We start from the raw sequence: 15,832 nt of genomic DNA on the forward strand, positions 1-15,832 counted from the left end.
GGACCAGTGGCCAGGACTCGGGCAGTGTGAGTGCCACTGAAAATCAGCTCACCTGCCACCTTCGGCACACGTGCTATAGGTTGCCTACCCCTGTTATAAACAGTGGGTGAGAATTATTGTAACATAAAAATAATTTTCTTATGCAGCAAAAAGTACTTTGGGACCTTTTTTTAATTAATACACAATCCAATATAAGCAGATAAAAGTCGCCTAGTAACTACTAAAATTGTTTGCCTAAACATATTGCTGCCATAAACATCTCTCTCTACCAAAAACATTTATTTGTCTGATGTCTTGTTAAAAAAAAGTTGAAAAACCCCAAATTTCTCATGTCACCGTATTTAATCATGTGACCCATATAGCTCTAATTACAAATACTATTGATACTTTCATAGGTGACATAACCAAATAACTCAGGTCTGACACCTGAAAAAACAGACTTTATGAATGTGAGTGATTAATTCAGTAACTGAATGGCACCAGAAAACAGTGGATAATTGAGACTGTTTGTTTTGGAAAGTAATTTGCTGCTATCACTGCTCAGTTATCAGCTGAGATTTATGAACTGGCAGGAAAGCCTTTAGATTGTTGTTTGTAATTCACTGGTTTTTAGTGTTTGTGTATTTCTGTTCTGTTTGGTTTTCAAGTACTTTGGGAACTATTCAATAAGATCTGCACGAGTGTATATATCAGAGCTGGTGTTTATATCATAAAGCCCTTTTGTCTCAAATATTCTGGGACACTCCCACCCATGAAAGGCCTCTCACCTTAATATAATTGAAGTAACAAAATATAATTTCTTCTTGATGCAGGAAAAACATCCATATTAATTCTGATGTTTGTATTTTCTGTTCCCCCCCCAAATAACAGACATATTTAAATAGTACACACCATGTGAGAGAATATAACTTCTTCACCTATGTGTTGAATTTAGCTATTAGAGGTCAAATAGATGTGCAAACTGGTCAAATTTACATATCATAGGATCTAAAGAAAATGTTAAGGTGTAAGATAAAGTGGGTAGAGGGCATCTCATCTTAGAACCTCATCAACATGTAACTTACATCACTTCTGAATTTAGCCTTACGTTATTTAACCCAGCACTTGCAATCTTCCTTATAAAAAAGGCCTTTTTTATAAGGAAGATTGCAAGTGTCATCTTCTGTTAAATTCTTCGATATTTCAGCTCCCTCCTATTACTAAGTTTAAATAATTTGTTGTCACGTGTTCTTATTTTCCATTAGCATACTGGATCTCTTACACTGGGTGACAGGATGTTTTCCTTTGCACCTTTTATTGCTGTACCTCTGCAGACAGGAGTAATACATAACCCTAAATACTTACATACAGCAACTTGTCCTGCATTGTGGTCAAATGGTTGTTTGTCTATTGCACACCAAAGTCTCCCAATAATTTTGTCTCTGTCAAACTTAGCCTAATTTCTGGTAGTGGCAGCTCCTGTTCCCTAAGAAAAGGGTAAGCAGTGATCCTTTAAAGGGACACAGTCAAGTCACATTTGGTCCCAAACTTTTGGTTCATGGATACTAACCAAACTTAGAGCCAGTAAAGAAATGTTATTGAACAATAAACAAGCTCCATTCACCTGTTCTCTTTGTTGTATTTGTTATAAAAATAGGCAGGTGGATTACACCTCGAGATATGCCTCAACTAATTCATCTTTAGACTAAGTGGTTTAAATCAATTAAAGGAGACAAATAATTCTTGAAAATTTAATTTCTCAAGGGCAATACTATGTGAACAGTACTGAACAACCACCTATATCAGTCTGAGTACACATAGAAAACCTTCCAACTTCAGGCCCCTTGTTCTGGAAATTATAACACTGCTAGCTTAAATGGGTTTGGTCTCAGATTCCTAGCCGTTGCATCTTGTGAGGTAGGTGTGGATTTTTATTTACAGGACTTCCATGGAACTATTTGCATGTTTGACTGAGCCCCAGGCAGAGGTAGCAGACCTAGTTAATTGCCACCGTTTTGTTTGAATGTGCCAAACTTCTAGCTGCTAGTACTGGTACTCTTATTTTCTACACACATATAATATTAAACAAAAAGCATTTTTTTTAAAAAGAGGCATCTTACAATTTTCAAAACACCTTACATCCTCACCTGCACCAAATCACTAAGTCTTGTAGTATAAAATAAAAGATGAAATGTCAATGGTAGCCTAGCAGGCTCTTTGTCTGCAAAGATCATTGCTGAATTAAGAAAGATAGTTCTAAGGCTCATCATAGTTACATGATTAATCCATTTCATAATCATAATAATCATCATCCATGTTTACACCTTCACTGGAGAGGTCATCAGTCTTCATTTTTTTTCTGACCTCTTTGCCTCGTTCAGCTGAAGAGAGGTGGTCTTCACACCGCTGCAGAATCTTTTTGGAAGACATCCAGCTTTCGCCTTGGCTTTCTGCTGGTGCTGCACACTGTCCTCCTCTGACATCTGTCCCTTTGGCCATCAGCGCTCTTCTGGTTCTCAGAAGGTCGCAGGTGCAATTCCAAGGGTTTCCATCTAAATACAGGTACCTGAGACGAGGCAAATTTTCCAGGACTTTGCGATCCAAGGCAGATATCTTGTTGTTCCGTAGATTTAAAACCTGGAGCTGTTTCAAGTCCTTTAGCTCTCGTTCTCCAACATCCTGTATGTCATTTCCTTTTAGATCCAACCTGGCTAGAGTATCTGGAAGTCTGAAAAAAACGAAACAAGATGAATATATTTATCTTACTGATTCTGCTGATGTTGATTATGCAGGGAGGGAAGCTGAAGGTTAGTCAAAACGCAATAGATGATGGGCCATCAGCCTTTGTTGTCCACCATTTAAAAATTAAGTAAATAATGTGATCCACTGCGGAAGAGGTGTGGCCCTGGAACATTCTTATGCATAATTTTGGGCTTTATATGTCTGAACTTTTACTTTGGGGTGATTTGTTAATTTAAGCTGTGGGTCCACCATCTTTTTGCTTTTGAATTGTTTTCCCCAAGTATTATAGTTCTGATGTATACTGAATGCATTTAATTGAAATAAACAGCAATTTTAGTCCTATTCGGAAAAAAAGTATTTTATTCCAACTGGGCTTTCAATAAACTTAGAAGCAGATACATGGTGTTCCATGTCATAGACATGCATAAGGCAAATTTATAGTAGTGCCAAACATAAAATATTTAGAGAAGCCTAAGGACATGCTCCCCTAGCCCTTCTTTGGATGATTTTGGTTGAAAATTTGTGCAATATATTGCATAGATTAGAAAATTGGGGTGGGGAGAAAGGGAGTTAGTATCAGATTCAGAAATTGAGCACACCAGATAGGAAGAATCTGAAATGAAATTGCCCACGTATATGACAATATATTTTATTTAAAAAAAATGACAAGAAAAATAGAAACGCCCCTTACCTGTTTTGTTAAAAAAAACTTGAGTAACTGAACGAAATCTGATGGAGACAAGGTAGGTGAGGTAATATCTTTTATTGGACCAATTTCTCTTAGTGGAAGGAACACACTTTTGAGCTACACAGAGCTCTTTTCAGGTCTGGGGAAGGACACTTTGTTTGCTTTCCCAAACCTGAAGAAGAGCTCTGAGCAGCTTGCAAGCTTGTATCTTCCACCAACAGTAGTGGGTCCAATAAACGATATTACCTCATCTATCTTGTCTCTCTCATATCCTGGGACCAAGGTGGCTACAACAACACTGCAAACAACTATGGATGAAATATGATTTACTTTTCACCATATATGTTTCTTATTTACTTTTGTACTCAGTCACCTTGGATATGAAACTAGACTGGTCAGTTTCATTTCTGTTTTTATACATATCATACATATATGATATGACTAAAGCTCTTATATTTCAAAAGCTGTACTATTCATTTTTTATCTTCTATTTTTATCCGACTCTGTGGGTGAAAACTGTTTAATAAAGAAGCAAGTTAATTTGGCATAGAAAACAATTTTAATTAGATCAATTTGAAGTTAATCCAAAAGACAATTTACTATTCTGGTGCCCAACCTGCTGAGGTGAGGAGTGGCAATATGAGATTTAAAGGAAGTCAGTTACATATCATTTCCTTGGGAATTATAAAGAAGTTTAACCAGAATTATTTATAACTGAGCAGCAACTCTCCACTAACACCAAATGTGATAGTATATTGTACTGCAGTGATCTGATATATCATTGAAAATAACTGAGAAGGTACCATTGGGATATTCAGATGTAGAAATATTTATTTGTTGGAAGCTAAATATTATACCATGGGGCAAAGCTTGCTGTCATCCTGATGTATCTCCCCTTGACATCTGTGAGAATGTTGCATGAATAAGGCTATAAAATGTGGTCTTATGGTGCCAAAAGACCCAGATGATAAACTAATGGATTATTCCTTATGCTTTATACTGGTAAGACTTTGATCTTACCTTTTGCTTGTGTGACCATGATAAAAATATTTGGAAAAAAACATGGTTTATGCTGGTAGTTGATATGTATGGTGCTTTGACATACAATAAAGATAACCTGCAGTGAAATCCTGGTTCCATTGAAGCAATTGAAAGTTTTGCCTTTGACTTCAGTGGGACCAGGATTTCACTCAAGGTCCCTGCCCCAAAGAGATCACAGTGTAAGGCGCTGATCCAGCAAAGATTTAAGCACATGCTTAATTTAAGCATATGAATAGTAACGTTGAAGTCAGGTTGAGGTTTTGTGGCCATATTATTTTATCTTAAGTAGTGTTTATTTTAAAAGAGTAACTATGTTCAAGTATCTAGCTGATCCTACTGCTATCAGAAGATCCACACAGCATCAAAGGGCTGACTGTGACAGCTATGCTGCAGCTGGAGGTGATACCCGGCTAGTTCTAGCCTTCCCACCCCTTCCTGTAACAGCTGAGGAAGTGGGGATCTCCTCATCCAGTGCTGTAGCACCAGCAGCAAGAGCCCTGGAGGTACAGTAGTTGTATATGTTATGGGTGCAATTGCTGCTTAGGGCAGTTTTATTCTTACTAACTTTCCCCTGCCCTCCATCTGCAGGGAGTCTAGGGAGAGTTGGGAGTGTTCCCTTCTCCCTCATGTAGTCCAGGTCAAAGTCATGTTTCCTCCTCACCCATCACAGAGAGCAATGAACTGATAGTATCCCTCCCCACTCTTGAGACTTGGTCAGGCAGGGGACAGAAATCCAGAGGCTGGCTCGATGAAAGTAATGTTGCTGCTCTCAAGTGACCCATTTCAGAAAAGCACTTGGACATAGATCCACAAAGGGATGTAGGCATTGGAACACCTGGTTTTTAGATGCCTAGAAAATCACTAGAACAACATAGCAATCCACAAAAGCCTGAGTGAGACACCTAAGCTCCCTATGCAATGCCTGGGAAGACATAGGCCCCTAAGAATAGGATCCACCTAAGCTAGCTAATGGGAGATGCTGATGACAGGGGTGTGTCTGAAGCCCCACCTCTCTCACAGAGATAGGCACCTAAGTCTGATCTGCAGGGAGAGACCTGTCTCTGCTTGCTATTCAGAGCTGGGAACCCATCTGCTGGAGTCAGGTGGCTTAGATGAGATCGAGTTAGGTATCTGCCTCACTCCACGCAAAATAGCGATGGGGAAGTAAGAGAAGCACAGTACCTCCCTTATGATCGTTAGCCCAGTAGTTAGGATACTCACCTGGGATGTGGGAGACCCCCAATTCAAGTCCTGCTTGATAAGGAGGAATTTGAAAAGGATCTGCTACCTCTTGGGTACATGTCTTACCCACTAGACTATGGAGTGAGTCTCACTCTCTGGCCCAATTAATATTTAATTAAAATAGAATAGCTTCAATATGAGAGATGGAGGGAGACCCATATAAGACTCTCCATCCCATGGTCAAAGGGTTAGGACACTCACCTGAGAGGTGATTGATCTGTGTTCAAATCCTTTCTCCTCAGACAGCTGTGGGCTGTGAACCAGGGTGCTCTCACATCCCAGGGAAGTATCCTACTCACTGGGCTAAAGCGGCTGTTTGCTTTCCCTTTCTTCTATTAAGCTATTTTGTGCAGAGTTAGGCCCCTGAGCATACCTACTTGATCAGCCCTGCATGTGAGTTAAGTTGAGGATTGCCTATCTTCTGCTGGTTTGTGGATCTCAGTGTGGCTTAGGTGGAAGATTGGCCCATAGATGCTTAGATTGAGGCAGCAGTACACGTGCCCAGTGATAGAAACATAGGCCCTACTGAACTTTTACTATAAAATCTTTGATGCCAAGTGAGTTTGAGTGCCTATGGAGTTACCTGCTCAAGTGCCACCTATCTTATTATGGATTGTAGTGGCACCTAAAAATGGGAGTTACGCACCTAAGTACCTTCATGGATCTAGGCCTTAAGCAATTGCTTAAATTTCATTCAGCACATGCTGCAGTGTTGAATTGGGGCTATGGCCATCTCTCTGCATATTCAGACTTCCAGGATGGCAGCTGCTGTCATCATATCACTGTAGTACCATGACAGCCTTATTTTCATTTTTTGTACATACACTCAGGTACCAAGTGATGGGTGCACAAAATTAAGCACATAAAATATACTTCTGCTCATCTTCCCCTTCTGTGTTTTTAAAGTGCTCCCTTAGAATTTATGCTCACTTAAAAATAAAAAAAACCAATATATCTTTAAAAAGTTATATTGTTTAAAGGTTAATAGAGATCTCTTTCTTCTCCCTCAATTGTCTCTACTATATGTTGTAAAAATAAAATGAATTAGACAATATTGAATGCAATTACATAACTAGAAAGCAATAAACATTCCTATTAAGCTAGACTGAAATCAAACAAAGTAACATGCCACTAAATCACAAATTATAAAATTCCTACCAAGTACCTTCCAGAAATCTGAGGCTAAAGGAGATCTGCTGCAAGTGAAGTTTTATTACATTATCCTTTCTCTGACAATGACTAGTACCAGATGCTTCAGAACAATGTGCAAAATCCCTAAAGTGGGCAATTATGGAATATACTGCCCACAAGGCAGTTCCTTCCTAAATTCTTCAATTAGAGGTTGGCTTATGCTTTGAAGCATGGAGGTTATAAAACTTTGGGAGAAGTATGTATGTATATGTGTGTGTGTGAGTGAAATTCTATTGTCAATATTGTTATCTATATAAATAGCCAATTCCTTTGTTTGAACCATGCTAAGCTTTTGGAATTTTATCTTGTAGCAATGATAAGTTAAATATGGGTTGGTAAAAACGTGTTTCCTTTTTTCAGTTTTGAACTCACTGCCTTTCAGTGTCATGAAACGTTCCACTGCTTTTGCATTATGAGAGGGGGTAAAGATGAGCATTGCTGTACCTTTTCTATGCCATTCTTTTGTATATCTTTAGCATTCCCCCCTTATTCCAGTTGCAGCCAGAGATTAGAAACAAATGTATTCACTGGAGGTCACAATTTTTTTTGAAACAGCTCTATTGCTTTGCTGAAACTACCTACAAAGATGCCAGTTAGTGCCAATTACGATGGTGGACTCATGGTAAAGACATTTCTCTACTAGGAACAGGAAGGAGAAAAAACTCATTTCGGTTATCAGATGGTAATGTTCTCTTTCATTACTAACTGCTAGGTGACTCAAAATAATGACTGGACATTAAAGGCTCCCAACCAAACAATCTAGCCAGAACCAATAGTATGCGTCAGACAGTTCTCTTAAAATTTTAAATAAATTAAATGCTAGCCTTTTTCCATGCACAGAACAACTACTGATGGCAATAGGAATTTTATGCAGACATCAGGGGAAAATAAGTTTCCATAAACTTCACTGCATCTTTTACTGTCTCTTTAGCCATGTTCATGTGTACTAGCAGGACTGAATTTTGCTGTAAATAAAAATAAAATCTGTGTGAAGATACCCTGGTGCAAAAAGGGCCAGATCTACAAGGGGACTTAGGTGCCTAAGTCCCATTTTTAGGCACATAAGTCCCATTTTTTAGGCATCACTGTGATCCACAAAATCTCTGCTCAGCTGCCACTTCTCTCTGTAGGCACCTAACTCAGTGCCTATGTTTTCAGAGTCAGAGTTCCCTAATTGCCTAAGTTTCTGCCCCTGGGCACATGCACTGCTGACTCAGGCAGGCACTGGGACACCTAAACCATCTGCAAACCATAGGAAGATAGGCAGAGAAATCCCAATCAGGTGGGCGTGTTCTGAGCATGTCTCATTCTACACATAAGGGCCAGGGTGGAGAAGGAAGCCTCCCTCATAACCTTTAGCCCAGTGGTTATTCACTTTGAATGTGGGACACCCCTTGTTCAAGGACCCCGCTCTGCTTAAAAAAGAGAAGGGATTTGAACAGGTGTTTCCTACCACTCAGGTAAATGCCCTGACAACTAGACTATAGAGTCATTCCGATACTGTCTTAATAAAAAGTGGAATGGCTTCAACATGAGAGATTAAGAGAGACCTACAGCAGACTATCCCATAGTCCAGTGGCTAGGGCACTCACCTGAGAGGTGACAAATTCTTGTTCAACTTCCTTCTCCTCATCAGGCAGAGAGGGGAATTCAACCAGGATCTCCCACATCCAGGGTGAGTACCCTGACTGCTGAACTAAAGGTTATGAGGGATCCACAGATCCCTGCCTAAAATACCTACATAGGACCCAAGCAACTATTAACTTCAATTGATTAAGTTTGCTGCAGAACTTTTAGTTGTTAGGGAGCAGGGTTTCCCCACACCCATACCCATCTGTGGAGCAGGCAGGGGGAGAGATTAAGCGAACATATGGATGTCCCAAAATCAATGAGAAATGCCATGGACTTAAGGGCAGTTAAGGAGAGTCCTAGAGGAGGTGAATGATGAGAGAGACCACCCACTGGGTCAGCCCTAACTCCAACAAAGAAGTTCCAGTAGCTTAGCAGGGGCATGATAGAGCAGCCCCGCATACTTATGGAGACCAAAACCTGAGAAGTGAGTGAGGGGCAGCAGCAGAGCTGCTGCTCCCCCAACTTCCACAATTGCAGTCTCATTTCTGCCAGGTTAGGCAGTATGCGGAGAGAGAGATGATGACCTTCATTTACCAGCTGTCTTCAGATTCACTTGCCTTAATGGAATAGAAATAAGCAGGTTTTGTTCCAGTGCTAGGTTAGATAGCTGTGCACATGCATGAAGCGCTCCAGACTCAAATGTGCTGACAGTGTTGTTGTCGAGAAACAAATGCTTGAGGTCTCGTAGATCCTGGAAGCCCTGGGCTGTCACTCTCTGAATGAAGTTATTGCTACAGTCAAGTTTCTGTAGTCTGGTTGATAGTCTGAGTGGCATGGTTTGGAGGTGGTTCCTGGACAGCTCCAGGGTGGTTAAGTTAGGAAGAAGCTGGGCACCATCAACTGATGAGAGCTGATTTTCAGAGAGGAAAAGCTCAGACAGGTTTTCCAGGTGTTTCATGTCTCGAAATCTTATAATTTTGAGTTGGTTTCTCTCTAGTTTTAATGAAAGCAGGGACTTCGGCAGGTTAAGAGGGACCTTGGTCAGAAGGTTGCCAGTTAATCTGAGAAATTGTAAATGTTGGAGTGGTGCAAAGAAGCTGCCTGAGAAAGAATGTAGTTTGTTATTCTCCATACTCAGATACTTCAGTTCGGGAAGCTTAAGGGGCCCAGACACAGATTCCATATTATTACCATCCAAAGTCAGACTCTGTAAACTGCAAAGGGAGGAAAGTGTGCTGAAAGAGACTGCCAAAATCAAGTTGTTTTGAATGTCAAGCACCCTTAATTTCTTTAAGCCTTCAAAATCTGACTCATGCAGAACACTAATTGAATTGTCACCAAGTTTTAATACTTCAAGGCTGGATGGGAGGGAAGTGGGTATGTGCCTTAGTTTATTCTTCCAGAGTTCCAGGATCTTCAAAGTGCTCAGAGCTTTGAAGGTGTTATCTTCTACCGATTCCGTTCCACTGCAAGACAGAATAAGCTCTTCCAGACAAGATATTCTACTGAAGTCAGAGATCTTAGAGAAAAAAGAAAAAAACAGAACAAATTAATGTGATAATATACCATCCAGCTTATGGATACCTTCTACTTTTCTATATGATCTGACTATTGCTAATGTTTATTCCTACAATATGATTAATGATGAACCGCAGAGAAAACAACAGACCATAAATACAGATATTATTGCAGACATATACATTTCAACTGCAGTTTGTCTGCAGTTCTGGAATTCTACTTTTATTATTTAGATCCTGTTTGTGGCTGGCTCTGCAGATGCACATGTTTGGGGCAATGGAAGATAAATAGCATTCCTTGCACTTCTGCATAGGGTGGCCCAGTGCATGTTCATGACTAGCATCTGTATAAGCACAAGTCACTGTAATGGGTGGGGTTAAGGTGGACCCGTGTCCGTCTCCCCCATTTGCTGGCCAGCAGGGCTCCCTGGTGCAGATAGAAGTGCATACTCCATCCTTTCCTAGAGCAATGATGCTGTCTGGAAGCCAGAGGAGGAGATAGGATAAGTCTCATCACACACCTCCCTACCATGGGCTTTGGCTGTGAACCACAATCTAGCTCTCAGTGTTTCAATTTTATAAAACTTACATTTTGAGATGGACCCAAAGCAAAACCCCAGATCCAAGCTCTCTGAATTTTAGGGCAGTTTAGATTTGAAAATGAACGTTCGAGCTCAGGCTTATCTCTACTTCCACTGAATTTTCATAAGTCAGAAATAAACAGATGTCTATCAGTGGTAAATGAAGCTTAGCTGTGGCTGTGAATTTCACAAGTAGGATAATGCTGATTGTTTTATTATTTTTCTTCTTTAGTGGAGATCTCTCATTTACAATGCTCTTTTTGTATGCTGAATTAACGAGACTTAAATTACTGTGGCGGTTCCCCTTAACATACAGATAAGAGAAGCAATTGAAAAAAATAATCCAGGTATTCTCAGAGAACACTGATTTACTTAAGCAATGGTGCTGAGTAGCTTTAAAAGCTTGAGTAACACTACAATGCAACGTAAGGTGTTTGATTTTTAAGAATCAATTTAGTGGGATTAACCAAAAAACCATTTGGACTAAGAACTACTTCCTGCCCTAGTGTGCAACGGGAAAGTATGAGGATAGTTGTCTTTCACCTCGCTCCACCCATTCACACAGCAGAGATCTCGCTATAGTACTCAAGAGCACTAGGGAGAGATGTCTGGCTAATGCTACACATGCACACCACTTTTTCAAATGACTCACTAGCTAGAGGCACACTTTGCTCCTACTCGGAGGAACAGCAAAACATGCTCCACAACACATTCCTCTAGGCCTTCCCTGTCAAATCCTGCCTTGGCCAATAGGAATTGTTTGCAGAGGATGTACTGGGTAGCATCTGTGCTCTCTCTTCTTTGAGCCCGCCAGGACAGGATACAGCCATATATAGCTTCATTGTGCACCTTAAAGTAAAGCAGTTATCAGAAAAATGGCTGTAACCATTTACCATTTTACTGAATATATCTAATCCCTGTGTGTCCTTGAGTCATATTGGTTTACTTTACCTCCAAAATCCAAGTTTTACTTCTATTAACAACACAGAGTGACACTTTATACAGCTATGGAAGGGTGAGCCAGATTTTATATTGCCTCTGCATTCTCATCAAAATTGTCAACTAGCTTCTAACTGTTTAGGAGTGAGCTTCCAACTGATTCTCTTGCAAAGCCATTCCTTGACTTTACAAATTTCATATGGAGTCATTGAAAAGTATAAATATGAAACCTTTCCCATCAACCCCATTTTAATTCAGTATGTTACCACCACAAAATAGCCTGTTCCCTTAATCAAAAGGAGTACCATTGAAATAAATGGCATTACTCAGATGAGTAAGGACTATTTGTATGTTGTAATGATTTATGGAGGCCCTTCGTACTGAGAACAAACTAAATCTGAACTTTCATAAATTTCATATCTGATCCAAGTGAACTTTTCCTGTTTTTGCTAAGTTGATTCCTTTAGATTGCTAAGAAGCTTAATTTTCATCTTATTAAGTGAGAGAGTTAAGTAAATAAGTACTTTTTATTTCTTTTCAGTGCACAGACATTCATTCTCTGATGAAGGATATTATGGTTCTTAATATGGATTATTATAATTTTCTTTTGCATCCCTTTAGTATGCTTTAGTAGTATCATTCCCTGTTGTTCTATTCCTGACACTTACACATGTATCCTTTTTTGCAGTCACCAAACAAATTAAAGTCAATAAGCCAAGACATATTTGAAATAATATCAGCTCCCTCTGGTACATGGTGCTTTTTATTGTTTAGCTAGGCTGTCTTTAATTTGAAGTGACACTGTCAACAAGTTTGAGGTCAAAAATTTAGATCTTGTGAAAACAAGGGTTTACAAAGCTTTAGATGAATAAAAACATTTTCATTATTACTTTTTTGTCAGTGGAAGCAAATTCTTCTTAAACAATTCCAGGCAGTAATGGCCGAGAACAACATTATGCTAGTAGATGCAAACCGTAAATTAATCTAATTAGAAATGGTCTAATAATTAAAATGAAAGCAACCAGTCTAGAGTCACTAGTTGTTCAAGCTGAGCAAAATGCAGAAGGTGAACAAACAGCATAAACAATTATATGTACATTCAATTTTAAAAAACATTCTTTCAGTTTCAATAAAGTGAGGAAGATATGGAATCAAAAAATAAGTTAGCTTTCTTTTAAAGCTGCCATAGAAAAAAAGCATTTATTTTAAATGTGGAAATTCAGATCCATATCCTGTAAAATTCAGATGCATATCCTGTAAACACTTACATATGCAACTTTACATATGTAAATTTAAGCACATGGGCATAAGTGCTTAGAGAATCAGGGCCTATGTTTTATTTTAAACAAAGTTTGTCACATGGAAAGAAAAGTGAAATATATGTGTAGTAGCTCAGAGTAATCCTAATTAAAGAGCCCGGATAATTACAGCCTGATAGAATAAAGATGTTTATACCATATTAATTGCAAACTTAATAGTAAATGTAAGGCATTCTGATTGTTCAGCTCAGGGAATTTATAAAATGACAAAGTGCCTTATCAGATGGTTTCAGGTATAATTTGCTTGTATTTATTTCATTACACTGCAACATATTTGGGTGTCTTACATGTTCACAGCAAACATTTAAATGTCTCATAAAAAATACCTGTGTTCTTAAAAGGCATAGTCCAAGTCTGCTTTGCTACTATTAAGTGAATACTAGTTGACAGAAATGGGCAATTAAACTGATAAAGAGCAATCAATTTTTTGTACTTGTCTTGAAATGTAAATACTATTTTTCTTTCACATTATTTTGTTATATTTCTTAATAAAGAGCAAACAGACATGTTTGCAAAAGGAATTTATTAACTGGGCTATATCACTACACCAAAAGTATACAGGTGAGCTTTGACTCTTCTAGATATTGGATCTATGACAAGGGAATTTGGGGGATTAATAATGGCTGGGAAACAGCAAAAGTGAACTGTATGATATGGGCTAAACTGCAATATTACTCTCAAAATAGAGATTATTTAACAGTCTGAGCAACAGGAATCCCAGACATTGCTCCAAAGCAATTATTAGCCCAGTTTGTTGAATCCTGAGAATAAAAGCAAAATATGAACCTCAATAAACAGACAATTTCTTAGGAATCAGAGGGGTAGCCGTGTTAGTCTGAATCTGTAAAAAGCAACAGAGGGTCCTGTGGCACCTTTGAGACTAACAGAAGTATTGGGAGCATAAGCTTTCGTGGGTAAGAAGCTCACTTCTTCAGATGCAAGTCAAAGATGCATCTGAAGAAGTGAGGTTCTTACCCACGAAAGCTTATGCTCCCAATACTTCTGTTAGTCTCAAAGGTGCCACAGGACCCTCTGTTAATTTCTTAGGAAGTTATTCATACACAATGGGCACATACAGCATGTATAACGCAGATGGTTTTATTTCCCTATTGTCTATCCATGTAAATTGGATTTATTATAGCAATATTTTTGCAGTGGGACTAAAGAGAAGCTACTCCAGAACGTGCCACAATAAAGCAACATGTGGTACTGACTTTTGTACAGAACTACCGGAAATCAGTGATGCCTAGTGAATCTCAGAATGAGCTGAGTCATACTCTTTTAACCTCTTACTACTTATGACCACCACAATAATAAATAGGTAGCAACTTCATTTATAAATTGCTCTTGTTAGTAAGATCATTTAGGGCCCAATTTTGCTTTTATTGACATTAAATGCAAAAGTCTGATTGACTTCAGAAGTGCAGGATCAGATCCTGAGTAGTCAAACCCTCACCATGCAGTTTTTAATAGTAGATGTACTACTCACAGGAAAGTACTGCAGTTACATTCATCACAGAAACTTCTCTTATTTTATTAAGCTTCCTGACTTAGCTAAAGAAGGAATTAATAGCATTTAAGAGAATCCCATCACTTCTAAGTGAAGATATAAGGTAGCTCTTGAAGTCAATGGGAGTTTGACTGTTTAAAAACTGATCAAGATTTGGCTCTCTTTTATTGATTATAAAATGTATATATGTAAGATCAACATCATTAATCACTAGTTTATTAATCACATAAACAAATCAGCCAAGCAGTACTAACAGGGGGTCAGATACCATGGTTATGGAAACAACAACAACATAATAATAATTAATAAGTAGTAATAGTAAAGAATAGGAAAAACAACTACAGACCTGGCACAATTGTACCTAACCATTAGTAGCTAGAATAAATCTCTCACTGGGTTTGACTTTGAAGTCACCACCATGCAGAAACATAATGGATCATTTGATTTAAATTGAAAATGGAAGTTATTTAAACTGGGATTTATCCTACCTGGAGGTGTTTGATTTTGCTGTGGCTGATGTGAAGCCGCCTGGCGGTAGCAGGAATCTCTCTAGGTACCTGTAGGACCTTGTAGCATTGCACTGACTGTATAGAGTCACAATTGCATCTTCTGGGGCAGGTGGTACTTAGACCATTGTAAAGAGGAAACAAAATGAGTAAAACATGAGACAAATGCATCTTCCCAAACAGGAACTCCGAAACCATCCCTGTTAATAGCAACACAGTATGAATTTAGGCACCAGAAGTCCTTTTATACCATGAAATCTGATAAAAGGATATTATGACTGTGTGCTTTGTCTATGGGAGAAGGCAGCAAAAACAATACCTTAATTTGCCTGGGTTAAAGTGTTAGCAAGCATTACAAAGAGTGAGAGGCTTAAACAATGATAAGGGGCCTTTATATTTGTAGGCCTGTGAAATTAGTGTTATTGCAAAGCGGCCGCCCAGCCAGGCAGCGGTAGCAAACAAGGAGGCTAACAGGGGAGTTTGAGAGGGAGTTCTCATTGGAGGAGAAGGTACCCGTATTTGCATCTGTCCTTGTTGTTCTTGTGTGCACGGGCCGGCAGGGGCTGGGTGCTGGGAAGGACGCCGAGCCCTGAGTAGGGGGCGGGGCCTGGCTGAAGAAGGGGCCCATAAAAGCGGCGAGCAGCGGCAGCAAACAGGGCGGCTAACAGGGGAGTTTGAGAGGGAGTTCTCATTGGAGGAGAAGGTACCCGTATTTGCATCTGTCCTTGTTGTTCTTGTGTGTTTGTTTGTAGGGGCCGGCAGGGGCTGGGTGCTGGGAAGGACGCCGAGCCCTGAGTAGGGGGCGGGGCCTGGCTGAAGAAGGGGCCCATAAAAATGGCCGCCCAGTCAGGCAGCGGTACCAAACAGGGCGGCTAACAGGGGAGTTTGAGAGGGAGTTCTCATTGGAGGAGAAGGTACCCGTATTTGCATCTGTCCTTGTTGTTCTTGTGTGTTTGTTTGTAGGGGCCGGCAGGGGCTGGGTGCTGGGAAGGACGCCGAGCCCTG

General features: G+C 39.5%; 1 protein-coding gene across 1 annotated transcript; it reads right to left on the minus strand.

The window, feature by feature from the left end:
• Positions 1–181: 181 nt before the first annotated feature.
• On the minus strand, positions 182–15,173 carry LOC128834966 (nephrocan-like). The gene is made up of 3 exons (XM_054024199.1): positions 14,810–15,173; positions 9,073–9,974; positions 182–2,707 (listed from the first exon to the last, which is right to left on the minus strand). Exons 1-3 carry the CDS (start codon positions 15,023–15,025, stop codon positions 2,260–2,262), a joined length of 1,566 nt encoding a protein of 521 aa, XP_053880174.1. The 5' UTR covers positions 15,026–15,173; the 3' UTR covers positions 182–2,259.
• Positions 15,174–15,832: the final 659 nt, after the last annotated feature.

The sequence above is a fragment of the Malaclemys terrapin genome, chromosome 3 (assembly GCF_027887155.1).
Source record: "Malaclemys terrapin pileata isolate rMalTer1 chromosome 3, rMalTer1.hap1, whole genome shotgun sequence".
Lineage (NCBI taxonomy): Eukaryota > Metazoa > Chordata > Testudines > Emydidae > Malaclemys > Malaclemys terrapin.

Bases quoted from the DNA above. Each gene is read 5' to 3' on its own strand.
- LOC128834966 (XM_054024199.1), bottom strand. From the start codon at position 15,025: ATGGTTTCGGAGTTCCTGTTTGGGAAGATGCATTTGTCTCATGTTTTA. The intron at 9,975-14,809 runs GTAGGATAAATC...TTTTTCTCTAAG, and splicing joins GCAAAATCAAACACCTCCAG to ATCTCTGACTTCAGTAGAAT. The intron at 2,708-9,072 runs GCAAGTGAATCT...CGTTTTTTTCAG, and splicing joins CTTATTTCTATTCCATTAAG to ACTTCCAGATACTCTAGCCA.